The sequence below is a fragment of the Balaenoptera physalus genome, assembly GCF_965194825.1.
Source record: "Balaenoptera physalus genome assembly, chromosome: 16".
NCBI lineage: Eukaryota > Metazoa > Chordata > Mammalia > Artiodactyla > Balaenopteridae > Balaenoptera > Balaenoptera physalus.
Window position 1 is genome coordinate 4,332,408 of NC_138898.1, and position 15,360 is coordinate 4,347,767.

Below are 15,360 nucleotides of genomic sequence, written 5' to 3' on the forward strand. Positions count from 1 at the left end.
ATTATTTGACCTTTAAAGGTTTAGTAGAATTCCCCTATAGAATTACAAGGGTCTGGTGCCTTTTTCCTTTTCCTCATTATAAAAAAAAAAAAAATTTCCTTCCTCCCCTCCATCCTAAAATTATTTTTCAGTATATATACTGAAAAAAAATATCAAATCATAGGTGTACAGTTCAGCGAATTTTCTCAAATAGAGTATATTTGCTTAATCAGCATTTAGATCAAGAAGCAGACCCTGGTGCCCCATAAGCCTCCTTCATGTTTCCTTCCACTCACTAGGTTCCCACAACAAGAGCCTGAAGCCCTTTTGTCATGGTGCTCTCTAGGCTCTGTATTTTTTTTCCCCCCCTATGTTAAGCGGTCTGCTTAGATTTTTTTGTCTCCAGTCAGTTTTGAGAAACAGTATTTTTCTGGACAATTATCTATTTCATCCAAGCTTTCAAACTGATTTATATATAATTATGCAAATTAGTCCTTTATGATTTGAATGTTTTTACCTGCTATATTCCCTAATCCTTAAAAACTACAGGTTCTGGGTGTATCTTTCTAAAGTTCCATCATGGTCCATGTGACAAAAAATTATAAATCTGTGTGTGTGTGTGTAATAGTGTTATTGAACGCATACTTTTCTGTCTTATCTAGCTAGCTAGCTATTTATCTCGCCATCTAACTATTTATCTTGCTATCCTGGTATCTATGTATATTTCACATGGTAGAGAGAACAAAGGGCATCTACAAAGCATTTGCATTCCTGATGAGAGAATTGATTGGGCTGTCCTTTTCTTCTCCTTTCTGCCTTAGGCTAAGACATGATACCATTTTGCAACCACAGGACAGAAGCCAAGAGAATTGTGGAGGCATAGGCTCTGCCATTGATGAGCTGCTGAGATAACACCAGGAAACACCTACCTCCAGAATTCTTGGTAAGTAAGAGGTATAAGCCTCTGTTTGTGCCGCTCCAAGTCACGGTTCCATTATTTGCAGCTGAATACATTCCTAACTGATATAGAAAGTAAGATAGGCGAAACCAGACAGTTTTTAGGCGAAACCAGACAGTTTTAGTTGTTCATAGTATGCAAATGTTTATATACAGAAAAATTATTGTAGAGACACCAAATTCCCCAACTCTAAGTTAGGAACCTGAGTAGCAATTACACAAATTAAGTGCATATTGCATGGCCTTTTTAGTGTAACCATTGTTAAAAGCATAATTTGCATAAATTATTCACAGTGTTTTAGATGTATTTTACCTTTTTCATTTTTGTACAATGGGATACAGATTGGTTACATCTTGTACAGATGATAGGGTATATCCTCCTAGGGTTTCAAAATGATTAAATGAGATAATCCATATAAAGGGCCTAGGACAGTGCCTGGCACATGGTAAAGTGCTCCATAAATGTTAATTATAATGTTTTAATAAGTAATATTGATTAAAGAATAGTGATGTTTGCTACTCATACTTAGATGACTAGCTCCTTGTCATCCTTTGCATTCCCATAAGAAAAGTCACCTCCTCTGAGAAGCCCTCCCTGGCTATTCTATCTCAAGTGGAATTCCTCCCCAAATAGCTGCCATTCCCCATCACCCCCATCCTGTTTATTAGCCCAGAGGCCTTTTCATCATTTGTAATTCTCTTATTTATTTCGTAAATGCATGTCTCCCCTGATAGAACTTACCCATGAGAGCAGAAATCCCAGTGGCTGGCATAGGTTCTGTACTCTCTATATATTTGTTGAGTAAAAAGATCACCAAAAATGTCCAAGAAACCATTATCATGAGAGAATACCATTTGACATAGAAAGGCTGTTCTGAGGTGGCCATTTCTTTGGGGATAATTTTGCCTACATTTAAATAAAAGTGAAGGTGGGTAAAATTTCTGCCCAATTCTAGACCCTCCTCAAACTAAACCCTCAGGGGGCTTAGTGGTTTATTATTATTATTATTTTTTAATCTCAAAAAGATCAGAGAATAGTTATTTTTAATATTTGGCCTCTACAGCTTTATAAAGTGGAGCACAAATTGTTACTTTTAGAAAAATACGTTGTTTTGCATTTGAGTAGGGATGTAAAATTCAGCTAACAATTAAAAAACTAATGGTTTATTGTAATCAAATATTTAGATGAAATTCTTCATGATTTTTTGGAATTCTGAAGATCCTAGAATTTAGATTTTAAAATAGCCCTCTAAGAGTTACGTTTGGTACCACGTCAAAGGGAAAACGAAAATGAAATTGTTTTAGTAGAAGGGATAAATCCCAAGGAGGAGAAGGGACCCTGAAACACATCTGAGTGACTGAAGGTGGCCCCATGGCAAACCTCTGAACTGGGGGTAAGGCAGGAGTGTGTCCAGTGCCATTCTCTGAGGGACGAGGACGTCCCTCTCCCCTCCCCGACCTGCTCACGACCCCCCCCCCCAACCCCACCATCACCACCGGATATGGAATCAATGGAGACATGCAGGATTTCCCCTTGGGGTCATGGGTCCTGGGCTCCTGGCAACTGGCATCCAGGAAAACAGCAGGAGACCTTCTCTTTTTTTCTGTATCTTTTAGAACTACAGGATATTGTAGTAGCCAAGCAGTGGGCTTTGGCTACCTGAGTTTGAAGCCCATTTTCCCTGCTTAACTCTTGGGGCAAGTTACTTTGGCCTCTCTAGGCCTCGTAAAATGGCAGTAATAGCTGAACCTGTCTCATTGGGCAGTGATTTAATTGGCACATAGTAGGGGGTGGATAACCGTGACTTTTATTACCCTCTTTCTGGACGTCATCACAAAGTCTCTGCCAGTTTTGACCAGCAAGGGCCGGGGATTCTGGGATATCATTTTCTATGTATAAATGTTCTATAGCCTGAGAATTTGTTTCCTAATTGTGATGGCTATGTGGCTAGCGCTATGGCAATCTTATGTGGATTATTCAGAGAAGAAGGCTCTAGAATTTCTGTGTGGGCGGGGCATACAGGCGGCCATCTTGGAAGAGGGGCTTTGGGACTTTATTCTCCGCCAGCACTTTACTTGGACGGTTGTTTGTATGGTGGGCTGGTCTTGTACTTGTTGCCTAGGTTTTAGTTAATTGTGTTTATTTGGAGTACTTTGGACGATTATGGGAATTTGGGGACTGGTCTTCTGGCTATATTTGCATAGCAAGCACTCGTGTAGATTATATGTTAATTTCGGGGGGTTTGAGGGTCGTTTTGTAATGAAATCTACCTAGTAAGCCAACAATTTTTATGTGGAATGAATGTTACATAGGAAGCTTTGGGAAGGTTTATGGACATGGGGTATTTGCCACTTTTTCTGCCCTCCGTGGGGCATGCTTTGCTCACCTCTGGTATACTCTGCTTGAGGATTAATTGGCTGGGATTAATTTGACCTAGAAAATGGAACAGGAAGTAGGTTTTTGGCCTGAATTACAGAATCAACTTGATTACTGTCCCATTTGGCCAGTTTCAGAGGGTGCAATGATTGATGCTGGGGGCAAACTGGTGTCTCCCTCCCACCCCTCCAGGAAGCCACACCATGGGTGACCGTGAACTTAAGGGATGAGCCTGGGGGGTGGGGGGTGAAGGACTAGGGAGCCCAAATGGACCTCAGGTCCAAGCCATAACCCAGCAAGGATTCAGAGTTTGATGTGGGGCCCATGAGTGCTGGTGGCCACCCCCTCCCCCAACAGTGGTGGAAGATTGTTTTATTTGTATTTCACTTCATTATGAGTGAGGTTGCATGGTTTCCCCAATGTTAATTAGTTATTTGTACCTTTTTAAAAAAGTAAAATTGCTTGTTCATGTACCTTGCCCATTTTTGCGAGGTGCTTGCTTATTAATTCTTCAGACCTCTTTGCTTATTAGGGAAACCAACCCTTTGTTACAGATTTTTACCTAGTCTCCACCCCCACCCCATTCATATTTGATATTAATTTTTGTACGGTCATCCCCCACCCCTTTATGTTTTTTTTAAAATCTTAGGTCATGCTTAGAGAGGCCTTCTATAAACCAAGATTTTAATTATAAAAATTGCCATTTTTAAAGTAACTTTTTGTACTTAAACATATGTTTGACCCACGTTGAGTTCATTCGTCTATGGAACGAGGTAGGGATAATTAGTTATTTGTACCTTTTTAAAAAGTAGAATTGCTGGTTTATGTACCTTGCCCATTTTTGTGATGGGCTTGCTTATTAATTCTTAAGAGCTCTTTGCTTATTAGGGAAATTAACCCTTTGTTACAGGTTTTTACCCAGCCTCCACTCCCACCCCCATTCATATTTGATTTTAATTTTCATACAGTCCTCCCCCACCCCAGCCCCCTTATGTTTCTTAAATCTTAGGTCATGCTTAGAGAGGCCTTCTATGAACCAAGATTTTCATTGTAAAAAATGACCTTTTTTGAAGTAACTTTTTGTATTTAAACATATGTGTTTGACCCACACTAAGTTCATTTGTGTATGGAATGAGGTGTAGGGATCCAGTTTAATTTTTTCCCCAAATCGCTACACCATTTCTTTCTGATTATTTGATAGCTTTGTACCAGCTTTATTCCTCCTCACCCCCCACCTCCCACCTTTACTGAGATATAATTGACAAAATTTTAAGATATTTAAAGTGTAAAATGTGATGATTTAATATACATTGTACACCATTTCTTGAATAACTCCACTTTTCCTGATTGTAAACTGCATTCCTAAATTCCTCCCACCCAACTGAGTCCCTGTCTTAATGCAGGACAGACAGCCGAAATTCAAACACCTATTTGGGGAGACTAGGTAAGCAGGCACACTGTGAGACAATATATAAGGGTATAAGTTGGTAGACTCTTTGGATAGGGCAACAGTGATCAAAGTATATAACTTTTTTGATGGGGCTTAGTGGTTTTCTATGGGGCATGGGTTTGAGAGGAGGACAGGGTAGACATTTTGTATTGTCTGCAAATTGTTTTCAGAAACCCAAGATTAGGTCAACAAAAACATAGAGTGGCAATATTTTATACCCACTTATAACCTTGGGGCCTTGTCACCTCAACACGGGGGCCTCCCAACTTTTGATGCAGTCGAAACCCTGAACAATGGGTGTCTGCTTGAAACCACAAATAATTCACTGGAGTCATATCCTTTGCTCACATTTAATTTTTATTTTGATTTTTTTTAATGCTGCACAACACAATATTTATTTCATTTGTTTCATTTATGTCATTTATTCTTTTATTTCTTTATTTCTGTTTGCTGCTGTTATTTTACTTACTTAAAGAGAGAGGGAACGTTTGTGGCCTTTTTTTCCTTTATCTTTTTCTGTAGGCCGCCTTAAGCTTTCTAAATTTGGAATATTTAAGCAAGCTGAAGGGTAAAGGGGGTTTCGCAAAATCACTTGAGGGAAAGGAAAGGTTGCTTTGTTAATCATGCCCTATGGTGGGTGATCAACTGCGTGTACAATTACGTTTCACTTTTAATTAATTGTGCTTAAGGCCTTAATTAAATTTGGAAGTTCCCTTCTTAGAGCAGCTCATACTGACGGAGGTGCATGCGCTGGATGATGTCACGGCAGTCGTTGAACACACGGCGAATGTTCTCTGTGTCCACAGCGCAGGTGAAGTGAGGGTAGCAATAGTGGCGCCCGTCTCCACTAGCAGTGCTGATTCTCTGTGGGCACAGAAGGAAACTCGGTCAGTGCCGCCTCTCCAGTAACTCCCCCTGTCAGCAGTGGGGTCATCTACCAAGGACTGCCCACCAGTCATTGATGTTATGTGAAAACAAACCCAAGCTGAAAGGCACAAAGGCTAAGATTCATACCGGCTATTGGTGAAATAACACTGAGGAAATGGATGGTTTGATCCCCAAATTTAGAATTAAGGAAACTTACACCCCTAAGAATAAGAGAACAAGCAGAGAGAGGGAACTAAAGACAGCCTCTACTCACCAGAAATTCATCTCGAATGAAGTACTTGGCCCGGGTCACGCGTGGGTCCTCTCCGGGCTCGGGAGTCGCTGCAAAGAATATAAATATTTTGTTACTTAAGTGATCAAAATAAGGTTCTTTGGCTCCCCCTACAGATCCCTTATAGTGTGGTAGTGGTTGGGGGAGGGGGGGTTCCATTCTTAGAGGACGTTCATTTTTAAAATCCAGAACGGAAAATTTTAACATATGCAAGACACCCCATAGGACCAAGGGGCACTAATCAACTGCAGAAGGCCACACATACCATCCTCAGGAGTAGTGTAGCGAGCAAATTCTGGAAAGTAGTCCTCAATCTTCGATTTTCCAGCAAGGACTTTCTCAGCGAGCAGATCTTGCTTGTTGAGGAACAGAATCACAGAGATGGTGCGCAGCCATCTAAGAAAGAGAGACACGGGTTTAATGTCCAGGAAAAGAAAGCATTCTTGGGCTTCCCTGGTGGCGCAGTGGTTGAGAATCTGCCTGCCAATGCAGGGGACACGGGTTCGAGCCCTGGTCTGGGAAGATCCCACATGCCGCGGAGCAACTAGGCCCGTGAGCCACAACTACTGAGCCTGCGCGTCTGGAGCTTGTGCTCCGCAACAAGAGAGGCCGCGACAGTGAGAGGCCCGTGCACTGCGATGAAGAGTGGCCCCCGCTCGCCGCAACTAGAGAAAGCCCTCGCACAGAAGCAAAGACCCAACACAGCCAAAAATAAATAAATAAATAAAATTAAAAAAAAAAAAAAAGAAAGAAAGCATTCTTTCTGCAAGGGGTTTGAGATGCTTGCCCAAGAACTTGCACAGGATTCTTTTCTACTAGCCATGCAAATACAGGGCCTTGAGATCAGTGGGAAGGAGACCAGGGGGTCACCGCACAAACCTGTTGTTCCAGATGCTCTTGAAGAGGTTCAGGGCCTCCTGCAGGCGGTTGGTCTGGTTGTCTTCCCGGATGACCATGTTGTAGCTGCTGCTGGCAACCACGAAGATGATGGCAGTCACATCTTCGGCACAAGAAAGCAAAAGCAGTGCATGTTAGAAAATGATCCTCAACGATGAAAAAACCAAAATGTCCTTAAAGAGCAGAGAAGCCCATGGCTTCCGTACCATTGAAGCACTGGATCCATTTGCGGCGTTCATCACGCTGGCCGCCCACGTCAAACATGCTGCAGGAGAGAAATGACACCTGGTCACTCCAAGGGCCAACACTGGTCCACCGTTCTCCCTGCCAGAGGGAACATCAAGAAATCTCTCTCTCTCTCTCTTTTTTTTTTTTTTTATTAAAGGGAACCATTTACTTACTGGAAGTTGACTTTATCCACCTGGAACTTGGTCTCAAAGATTCCAGAAGTCAGGACGCGGCAGCGCAGCAGGTCCTAAAACAAAATCTTAGGTCAAGGGATCTCACCCAAACCAATCAAAACATTATCGATAATTGACAATCTGGAGCAAAAGTCTTGACTAGGTTGGAAAGAGGGCTCCACGTCCTCTGCTTGTGAGACCGTGTGCATACCTGGTCGCTGGGCACATAGTCAGCCTGCTTGATGACGTCAATCTTGTCCAGGAAGCTGGGAGGAAAAGAAAGATGCACAGGGGTGACCACACACTCATGCCACTTTGCCCACTATTCCTGCCTCTCTGCCAACTCCAGCTAAATGGAAATGATCACCCCACAGTCACCTGGCATTAAGTCAATGGGGACTTTGCTTGTGTTCATTATGGGTCCAAGCTTATGCCTTAGAAAAGGTTAGAGCAAACAGAATTTAAGATAAACGTACCTGGCTGACCAGTAGGTCTAGGAACAAGGAACTAGGGGTGGGCTCTCAGGACCCCTGGCCTACAGGTACAGCACAGGCCAGTGCAGAGCTCTGGTCTTGCTTTAATTTTAAAAGGCTGGTTCTGTGCATGTCAATTAGCTGAGGGCCCAAAATCAGGTCTATCTGATTTTGTGCCATTTGATAAAGACTGAGTAAAAAATTCAGATTTTCAAATTGTTTGGCTTTGACTAAAACGGCAAGTAGTTCGAAAATTGTACCCTTCCATGTCACGCAGTTTTTTTAAAAAAATGAAAAAGATGGCACACTTAAAAGGAACAAGGATTTTTTTCCCCAAGGGACTAATGAAAATAAGATTGAGTTACTCAGAAAGGGTATCCCTTCCTTCTACTTTTAAGAAGGGGCCCTTTTGGCCCTTACCACAGTGAACAGGAAACAGACACAAAGTTCCCTTCCGTTCTACTTGGTCCATGAAATAGAACAGTCCAGATATTAAACTTTGAGTTTTCAAAAAACCTCAGGGCCATCCAGGTTAGGGGCCCTTATCTGGGCAGGGAGCAGGTACAGTGGAGGGGCGGGGGCGGTCTCAGGGGCCGTCATTAGTGATGCGAAAGCTTTGGAGGGAAAAGCAGTGTTTTCTATCTCCCGCTCCACAGCCATAACTGTTCCCAAAGTAAAAAGTATCTTACTTGTGTTGTCTGACTAGATACACTGTTAGGAAAAATAACTTCTAAAAGACTGGACTAATTTAATTACTGTGGAAAGTTAATATTAAAACCAGCTTTTTGGGGGGCAGGGGTCTGGATTGTTGTAAAGTGGGCTAATCAGAAAAAAATCACAAAGAGAGAAAAGTCTATTTAAAGAAATTCTATAAGGTTTTTTTTTTTCCCCCCCCTCCTTCCTTTTTACCAGTTTAAAGTTAGTCTGGCTTAGAGGATATACCGACTTGCCCAATCAGTCTTACATTACAGCACCGGGCCAGAAATAGCTCCCCAGCCGCCCTGGCCTGCAGCACGTTGCCATGGCAACAGAACCACAGTTCTATAAATAGATCATCAGCACCAAATCTTGTGAGAGAGACATCTGGAGTAAGGCCAGCCAAACCCCAGCTCAACAAATAAAAATAGGCACCTTAAGGAACGGGCAAGGTACCAGGAGCTCAACTTTAACATAAAGGCCGTTAAACCAGAAACACGTTGGTCACTGCAAAGGCAGGGCTACTTTAATCATCGGGCTGGGGAAGACATTTTATAAGATTCAAGCTATGTTCTCTTTTTCCCGGAGTTCCCTTGAAACTTTCCATAAATTGTGCAAATGTTGCCATTTTCAGATAAAGTTGCAGGAGTAACTGAATTTTGCCTTAAAAAAACTTTTAAATGGTGTGAGATTCAAAAAAAAAAAAAAAAACTGTCTAAACTGTTCATCAATGAAGTTGTTACACCCTCCCCCCTTCCAGAGCGCTCAAAACTGGGATGGTTAAACCCTCCTAATCTTGTACCTGTACTTCTGACTTGGATCCAAAATACAAAAGGCAAACAATTCCAGGATTTCCATTTGTTTTGCGTTACTATAATTAGCACTTCCAGCTTTAAGCTCAAACTTTTGAGAAAATCAGGGGCTTTGTTGAAGAAGGGGTGGGGGTGGGAGGGTCACAGGGACCGGCCCAGATGGACTGTTTTTCTGCTCCTTGAAAAAATATACAGATTTGCTTGTATATTAAATCACAAAATAGCTACATGTGTGACAACTGAAAATAATCAAATGCATTTCCGATGGGAAAGCAGGGCCAGGGAAAGATAGATTGATAGGTTTCACAGCCCCTAACATCAGCCTGTGTGATGTGTCTATAACAGGATTCTGGGGAGCTTGCTTTGTGTTTGCTGTTTGAGTGCTGTCACCTCTTCCTCCCTCCTGTTTATTCGAGTGGTTTTCACAATAAGTTCCTCCGGCGTGGGGCTCCTACGTAAGGCGATTTTAGCTTTTTGTGAGCCAGCCGGGGTACCTTGGTCCTGGTTACTTAATATTTTCAATAGCAAAATTGTTTGTGAGTTTCAGTTACTTACATGAGAGAGGCTAAAACATCACACATCTCTCTTGCCCTTCCCCCGGTCGTAAAAGACAATCCAACTTGAGAAAATGATAACTGAGACCACTTAGTACATTTGTGCAACATCAGCAAACAAACGATATCTTTAAAATATTGTTTATGGCTCCGAACATCACATATTTGCTATATTATGTACAGGATAAGGAAGGTCATAAACTATTTAAACGGCAACTTTCCAGCTGTGTTATCACATCCACTGGAAGACAGCCCATGAAAGGACAGAGCGAGGACCCCATGGGGGGAGCACGCTTGAATTAAGGCCCAGTGTGAATGAATAAATAAGGATAGGAAATGGAATTCAACACAATACCCGACTCTAGATGAACTAGAAATACTGGACTCCGGCAGCTACTGTAGTCACCTACCTGATAGCAGAAACAGCAAAGCCACTTATCAGTCACCAAGGAGGAGGAGGCATATTTTTGTCCTCACTGTTCCTCTTTGTCAGGTTTTTACATTACAGCGATCAAATAGAATATTTCTACCTGATCCAAAGTGTGAGAGCTGCCCTATCTCCCTAAAATGCTCGGAGGTCAATTCAGTTAATTACTTCAAGCTAGTTCATTATGAATGTCACTTTATTGCAGGTAATTATCATTTTGCTCTAACAGGCATTAATTGTTTGTATAAAAATAATGTCACCGCACTAAAAAGTGCAATTAAGGGCTTTATGAAACAAATGAATCAGACTAGAACTTTCTAACCGCAGGTGGGAATAACTGGCTGCTGGCTCCTATGAAAAGAACTCATTTACAAGTAACTTGGAAAGTGGGAGTCGAGGTTTACAAGGTTCTCTCCGCGTGTCCGTGTGCGCGGATGTGGAGACGGCGTTACTCACTACTGCGCGCAGTCAATGAGCTGGTACTCGTTGGAGCGCTCGTAGCAGGCACGCACCCCCTCGTCCTCCCACAGAGCCTTGGCGTGCTCGTAGAATTCCTGAAAGTGAACACGAGAGGGAAGGTTTAGACGCGGGAGCTGCTCCAAGTCAGTGAGACCGGAGTTCACTCTGCCACCAACCCTGGGTGTGATTATTCCCAATTTCGGGGCAAACTACGGAATGGGCGTTCATAAAGACCTTCGGCGTGCTAAACGTATTCAAAAATTGAATCCGGCTGTCCTCTGATTGGTGAATTACTGCTCTTGGGTAGTTGTCATCCTATATTTTTGGGAGTGGGGGGAGGGGCCAGAGTAAACTATTGAATAACTTTGTTTCTTCACCCAACGGCTCATCTAGGACGTATAATCTAATTAGGGGGCGCTGCCAATATATGATTCCATGTCGTGGAAACAAGACGTTTTCATTTGTGAAGATGTGGTGGGATCGAAATTTTCCTTCCAGGAAAATTTGAATTTTAGAAAAAAATATTATGGTTGGGAGTCGCTGGCAAATCTGACCTTGTCCGTCAATGCCTGTCAATCAAAAGAGCAAATGACCTCTGCGTGGTTTTAAATTGCAGTAGGTCATGATTCACATGTCATTTGAACAGAAAAACATTTTTAATTGTATCGGGGCAATTCGTCCCTTACAAGGAAAGAGAAGGTTTTTCTGCAATGTGAACGCAGCAAGAAAAGGGTCAAAAGTAGGCAGGAACGTGAAGTTCAGCTAACAGAAGACCCTTAAGAGGTCACCGTCCTGGTGTATTTTTAACGGGCTGCCTTTTTTCTCCTATTAGAAATACAGAATCACGTCTCATGAAAAAGTCTGTGTTTGGCATTATGTGTGCTGTGTTTACTGCTCGACTTTTTTTCCATTTAAAAGAAGTTACCTAGCCATACTTACTAATACTGCTTCCTTGCTAGGCGAAGTTTGCAGCCAAACCCATTTAAAATACACAAACACAAATTCCCACGAAAGCCTGACAAAAGGCAACAGTAAGTCATTGTTTTTGCTGTAGACAAGTCTTTTCCTTCTGGGCCTTATAAACTTGCCCATCTTTCCATCTTGTTTCCTGTTCCCCTCTTATAAACTATTCTTCCCCCACAAAGGGGTCAAAACATATATGCTTGGGCCACAGGCAATTTTGTGTTCCCTAAAAATAGTTCTTTATGGAGCAGACAAATCTCTGTAAGCAGTGTCCTGCACGCCAGCCAGGGTGCACAGAGGACAGTCCCTGGGTTATGATTTATTTAGGTGAAGGTCTTTTCTTTCTTTTTTTTGAATAATGAGAAAAGACTTCATTTGCCCCAAGACAAGGACTGACTTCAGAAAAACCTTAATAAAGGTTAAATGGCAAATTGTTTAAAATGAGAATATCTTCCGTTTATAAAACTCAGAGCTGGCACTTCATTTCTGCATTCCTTGGTATCTTAGGATATTTTCGATTAGCTGGACAATTAGCATTTGTGTGCCATACTTAACAGTTTCGTTTGTCACAAGATGTGTATAAGGGAATAATTAAGGCTGCCACGACTCATGACTTTTTCTCTCATAAAGATTTACAGTCTAATACAGTGAGAATTGTAGTACTGAACTGTGATGTTTACTTGCGGGGACGGGCGAGCCAAGATTGACGAGGGGTGATAGAAATTCGCTCATCCATCTTGACCAAAGCTCTAATGATTATTTTTCCTATCAATATCACAGAAATGGGTTTCGCTGGCAGTGTGCCTGTGGGGGGGGGGGCGTCCCAGGGGGTGTGTGTGGGGTGGGAAGGGGCGTGGGCTTAGCTTACGGGAGGGAAATCGAAGTCTGGCACGTTCATCACGCTTAGAATGTAGTCCACTCTGAACTGGTTCTCGGGGTTGGCCAGCTCCACGGGGGGCACCAGGTTGCTCATGGCGGCCACGATGGTCTGCAAATGATGGAGCAAAGCGGTCAGGGGGACAGCGCTGTCTGAAAGGGAGGCTAAAAGAACGACAAAAAGGACCGGGCACGTACTTCAATGGCCTCTTTCAGGTTGTTTTTGATGTCCTGCACTTTGGTGGCCTTCTCACTACAGTGGGATTGAAAAGGAAAAAAAAAAATCATATTGCATCACGCTGACTCACAGTGTCGCTTCAATCACGATTTTCCAACTAAAATAGTATTCTGTTCTTGAAGGAGTGGTGGGGTTCAGATCTGTGCAGAGGTTGGAGGTTCCTGAATAAAGGTGGTTTCAAATGATAACCTCCCAGACTGTGTCCCGAGGACACGCCCAGTTGGGGCAGATTACAAAGTCGGCATCTAGATAAGGATCAAGGCTACTGTACCAGAAGTGGGGGCTGGTTCATCACTATTCAGAGGTGCTTCCATTTTCTTGAGGCCCACACCGCACACCAGCACTTCCGAAAAGGTTCCTATTGGCCCTTGCTAGCATCCCTGCTTTGGGGGTGGGGTTCGGGAGGGGGAAAAGTTCAAGGTGTGCCTCGGGGCTTCCTCAGTCACTGGATTAGCACATGGACAACCAGTGGATGAAATGCAGGTGGTAGTGTTAATTACAGATTTGAGGGCTTTGGGGCCCTGCTTATTTTTGTTTATTTCAGTAGTCACTGTGTGTCTGTCACTGCAGCCAGCAGCAGTGGATGACATTTCTAGTTGATGATGTTAATATAGATTGATCCCTCGACGTGAATAAGGTAAAAATAAGATTCTGCCCCCGGAAGGCTTTATGATCTGGGACTTATGGGGGGGGAGGGGGAGGGAGGCAGTGTGGCCCATGTCCCTCGGTTAAGTAGAGGTTAGCGTTTGTTGCTTATTGATTTTAACTTGGGCACCTGGGACAGCCTGTGTGTACATGTGGAACCATCTACATTCACGGTCCCTGGGACCACAGGTAAAGACCACGCCCTTTGGCTCTGGGGTGCCCTGATGTTGTTTGTCCCCCTGTGTCTTTCAGACACTGTCCTTCATCACAGGCACAGCCAGGGAACATTCTCGGGTTTGTGTTCTTAGGGGTTAAGGAGCTCTTGCTCAGGGTGTAAATCTTGCCTCTCTACTGCCCAGGTGTCACCTCTTGGTTTGGGGGGTGGGATGGGGTATTGAACCCACAGCCATGACACATCTACTGCGTATTAGGCCCTGGGATGTGACAGCACCGTCACGAGGAACTAAGGTGCTGTCCTCACAGAGGAGGGAACTGAGGCTGAGGGAGGGAGGGTCTGAGTGACAGAGGCAGGAGGACAGAGGGGGACACAGAGCTTACGTTTTTCTTGCCGGGATTTTTAAAGAAATCTCTTTAAATAGAGTCCCAATTTTTGACGTATTCACGGGGCTAATTGCCCAAGAGTCGTGGGATGGAGGTAGAAATTAAACCACGTAGCCCCTCAGGGGCAGAGCACGACAGGACATTAATGCAGAGGACACGCGGGGTGGGGGTAACAGCAAAGTGCAGCCCAGCGGGGAGGTCAGCATGTGACGTGGGGAGGCGGCTCTCGGGTCGGGGGACTACGGCGGCGGGGGATGGGGGGTGTCACGTGCTCGCCTGCAAGAGCCCCGCCCCCTCGAGAACCTGGCCTTTCCTTCCAGTTTATCCTTTCAAAATAAGTCTGCACATTCGTTTGAGGGGTGGGCCCTCGTTTTCTGAATGATCTCATCGCATTTCATCCCTACCCCAGGGTCAAGCTAGCCTTTGAGACCCCGCCCCTCTCACCGGAATCCGGAGCTGGTTTAGAGATGCTGTGCTCATCAGGGGCTGAGGGTGTGGGGCGACAGGTGGTACCAGGAACCCCCGCATGGTCGGGAGAACTCCAGGCACGGATATGAGAGCTGTGTTGCCAACCAGGAGAGTGGGATCCGTGCCCCAAGCCCCCAGACTCTTAACGCAACGACCCTAGGCTTAAAGGGAGACTGTCCCGACCCCTCTGTGGGACTGTTCTGCTTTGTACGTTTCTGAAAATTACTAATCGTGTCCAGACTTGGTGCCACCGTCTGAATCAGGTATTTAAGACGTTGGAGTTTTAAAAGGACACGTGTTTGTCCCTAACTTTCACCCAGGAATTCAAATTCAAAACCCCATAGGACAAATCCATTCCCATTCATTAGAAACAAGCTCCATTTCCATGGTACTGAGAGCCTTTAACCTTTGGTTTTATGGTCCCACCAGAGTTAAAATTAGGTATGTCCGGGTATTTAATACCCAAATGAACACAGAGCAAGAGAAAAGTTATTTCCAGAAACCTGATTCTTTCATTCAGTTTTGATATTTTGGTCTAAGTAGTAGTATGATAATTGGAAAACTTCCAGTCTTAAATACGGGTATTTTGAGAACGTGTTCAGTATTCATCTACGTATGTGAATAGGTGTGGGAGTATATCAAGTCTAAAACAGCTAAAATAGAAATCTAAAATCTAATTCGGGCGTGTAATACTAAAACATAAAAATTCCTCCATTGAAGCAGTTACTCTGTAGATGGAGCTATGATTCTGGGGGCTGGCAGGTTTATCATCATTTTTACTATCGCTTAATGAACTTAACGTTGACTGTGACATTCGGAGAAAATTCCTCATATGTCTCTAAACTACTTAACAAAGCCAAATTGTGTATCAATTGCTAGAATTCTGATGGACTGAAAAATGGGGGCTGGAAGTACTTTTAGGATATTATAGCTTCTCCTCCCCCCCCTCCACATATAAAGCAGATCAG

At 43.5% G+C, this 15,360-nt stretch overlaps 1 protein-coding gene across 9 annotated transcripts in view; it reads right to left on the bottom strand.

Annotated features, from left to right (window-relative positions):
- Nucleotides 1-5,101: 5,101 nt before the first annotated feature.
- The window catches only part of GNAS (GNAS complex locus), a 67,287-nt gene continuing 57,028 nt past the window's right edge, over nt 5,102-15,360 (bottom strand). For 5 of the 9 annotated variants that reach the window (XM_082428300.1, XM_082428295.1, XM_082428293.1 and 2 more), the window contains 10 exons: nt 12,679-12,733; nt 12,473-12,592; nt 10,639-10,736; nt 7,432-7,486; nt 7,221-7,294; nt 7,026-7,084; nt 6,802-6,922; nt 6,188-6,318; nt 5,905-5,972; nt 5,102-5,627 (listed from right to left, as the gene is read on the bottom strand). In XM_082428300.1, coding sequence (XP_082284426.1) covers nt 5,481-5,627; nt 5,905-5,972; nt 6,188-6,318; nt 6,802-6,922; nt 7,026-7,084; nt 7,221-7,294; nt 7,432-7,486; nt 10,639-10,736; nt 12,473-12,592; nt 12,679-12,733 — 928 coding nt within the window. In that variant the 3' untranslated portion in view covers nt 5,102-5,480. Of the gene's footprint in view, nt 5,628-5,904; nt 5,973-6,187; nt 6,319-6,801; nt 6,923-7,025; nt 7,085-7,220; nt 7,295-7,431; nt 7,487-10,638; nt 10,737-12,472; nt 12,593-12,678; nt 12,737-15,360 lie in introns of all 9 variants that reach the window. The other 4 variants (XM_082428294.1, XM_082428292.1, XM_082428298.1 and 1 more) reach the window with 1 other exon arrangement.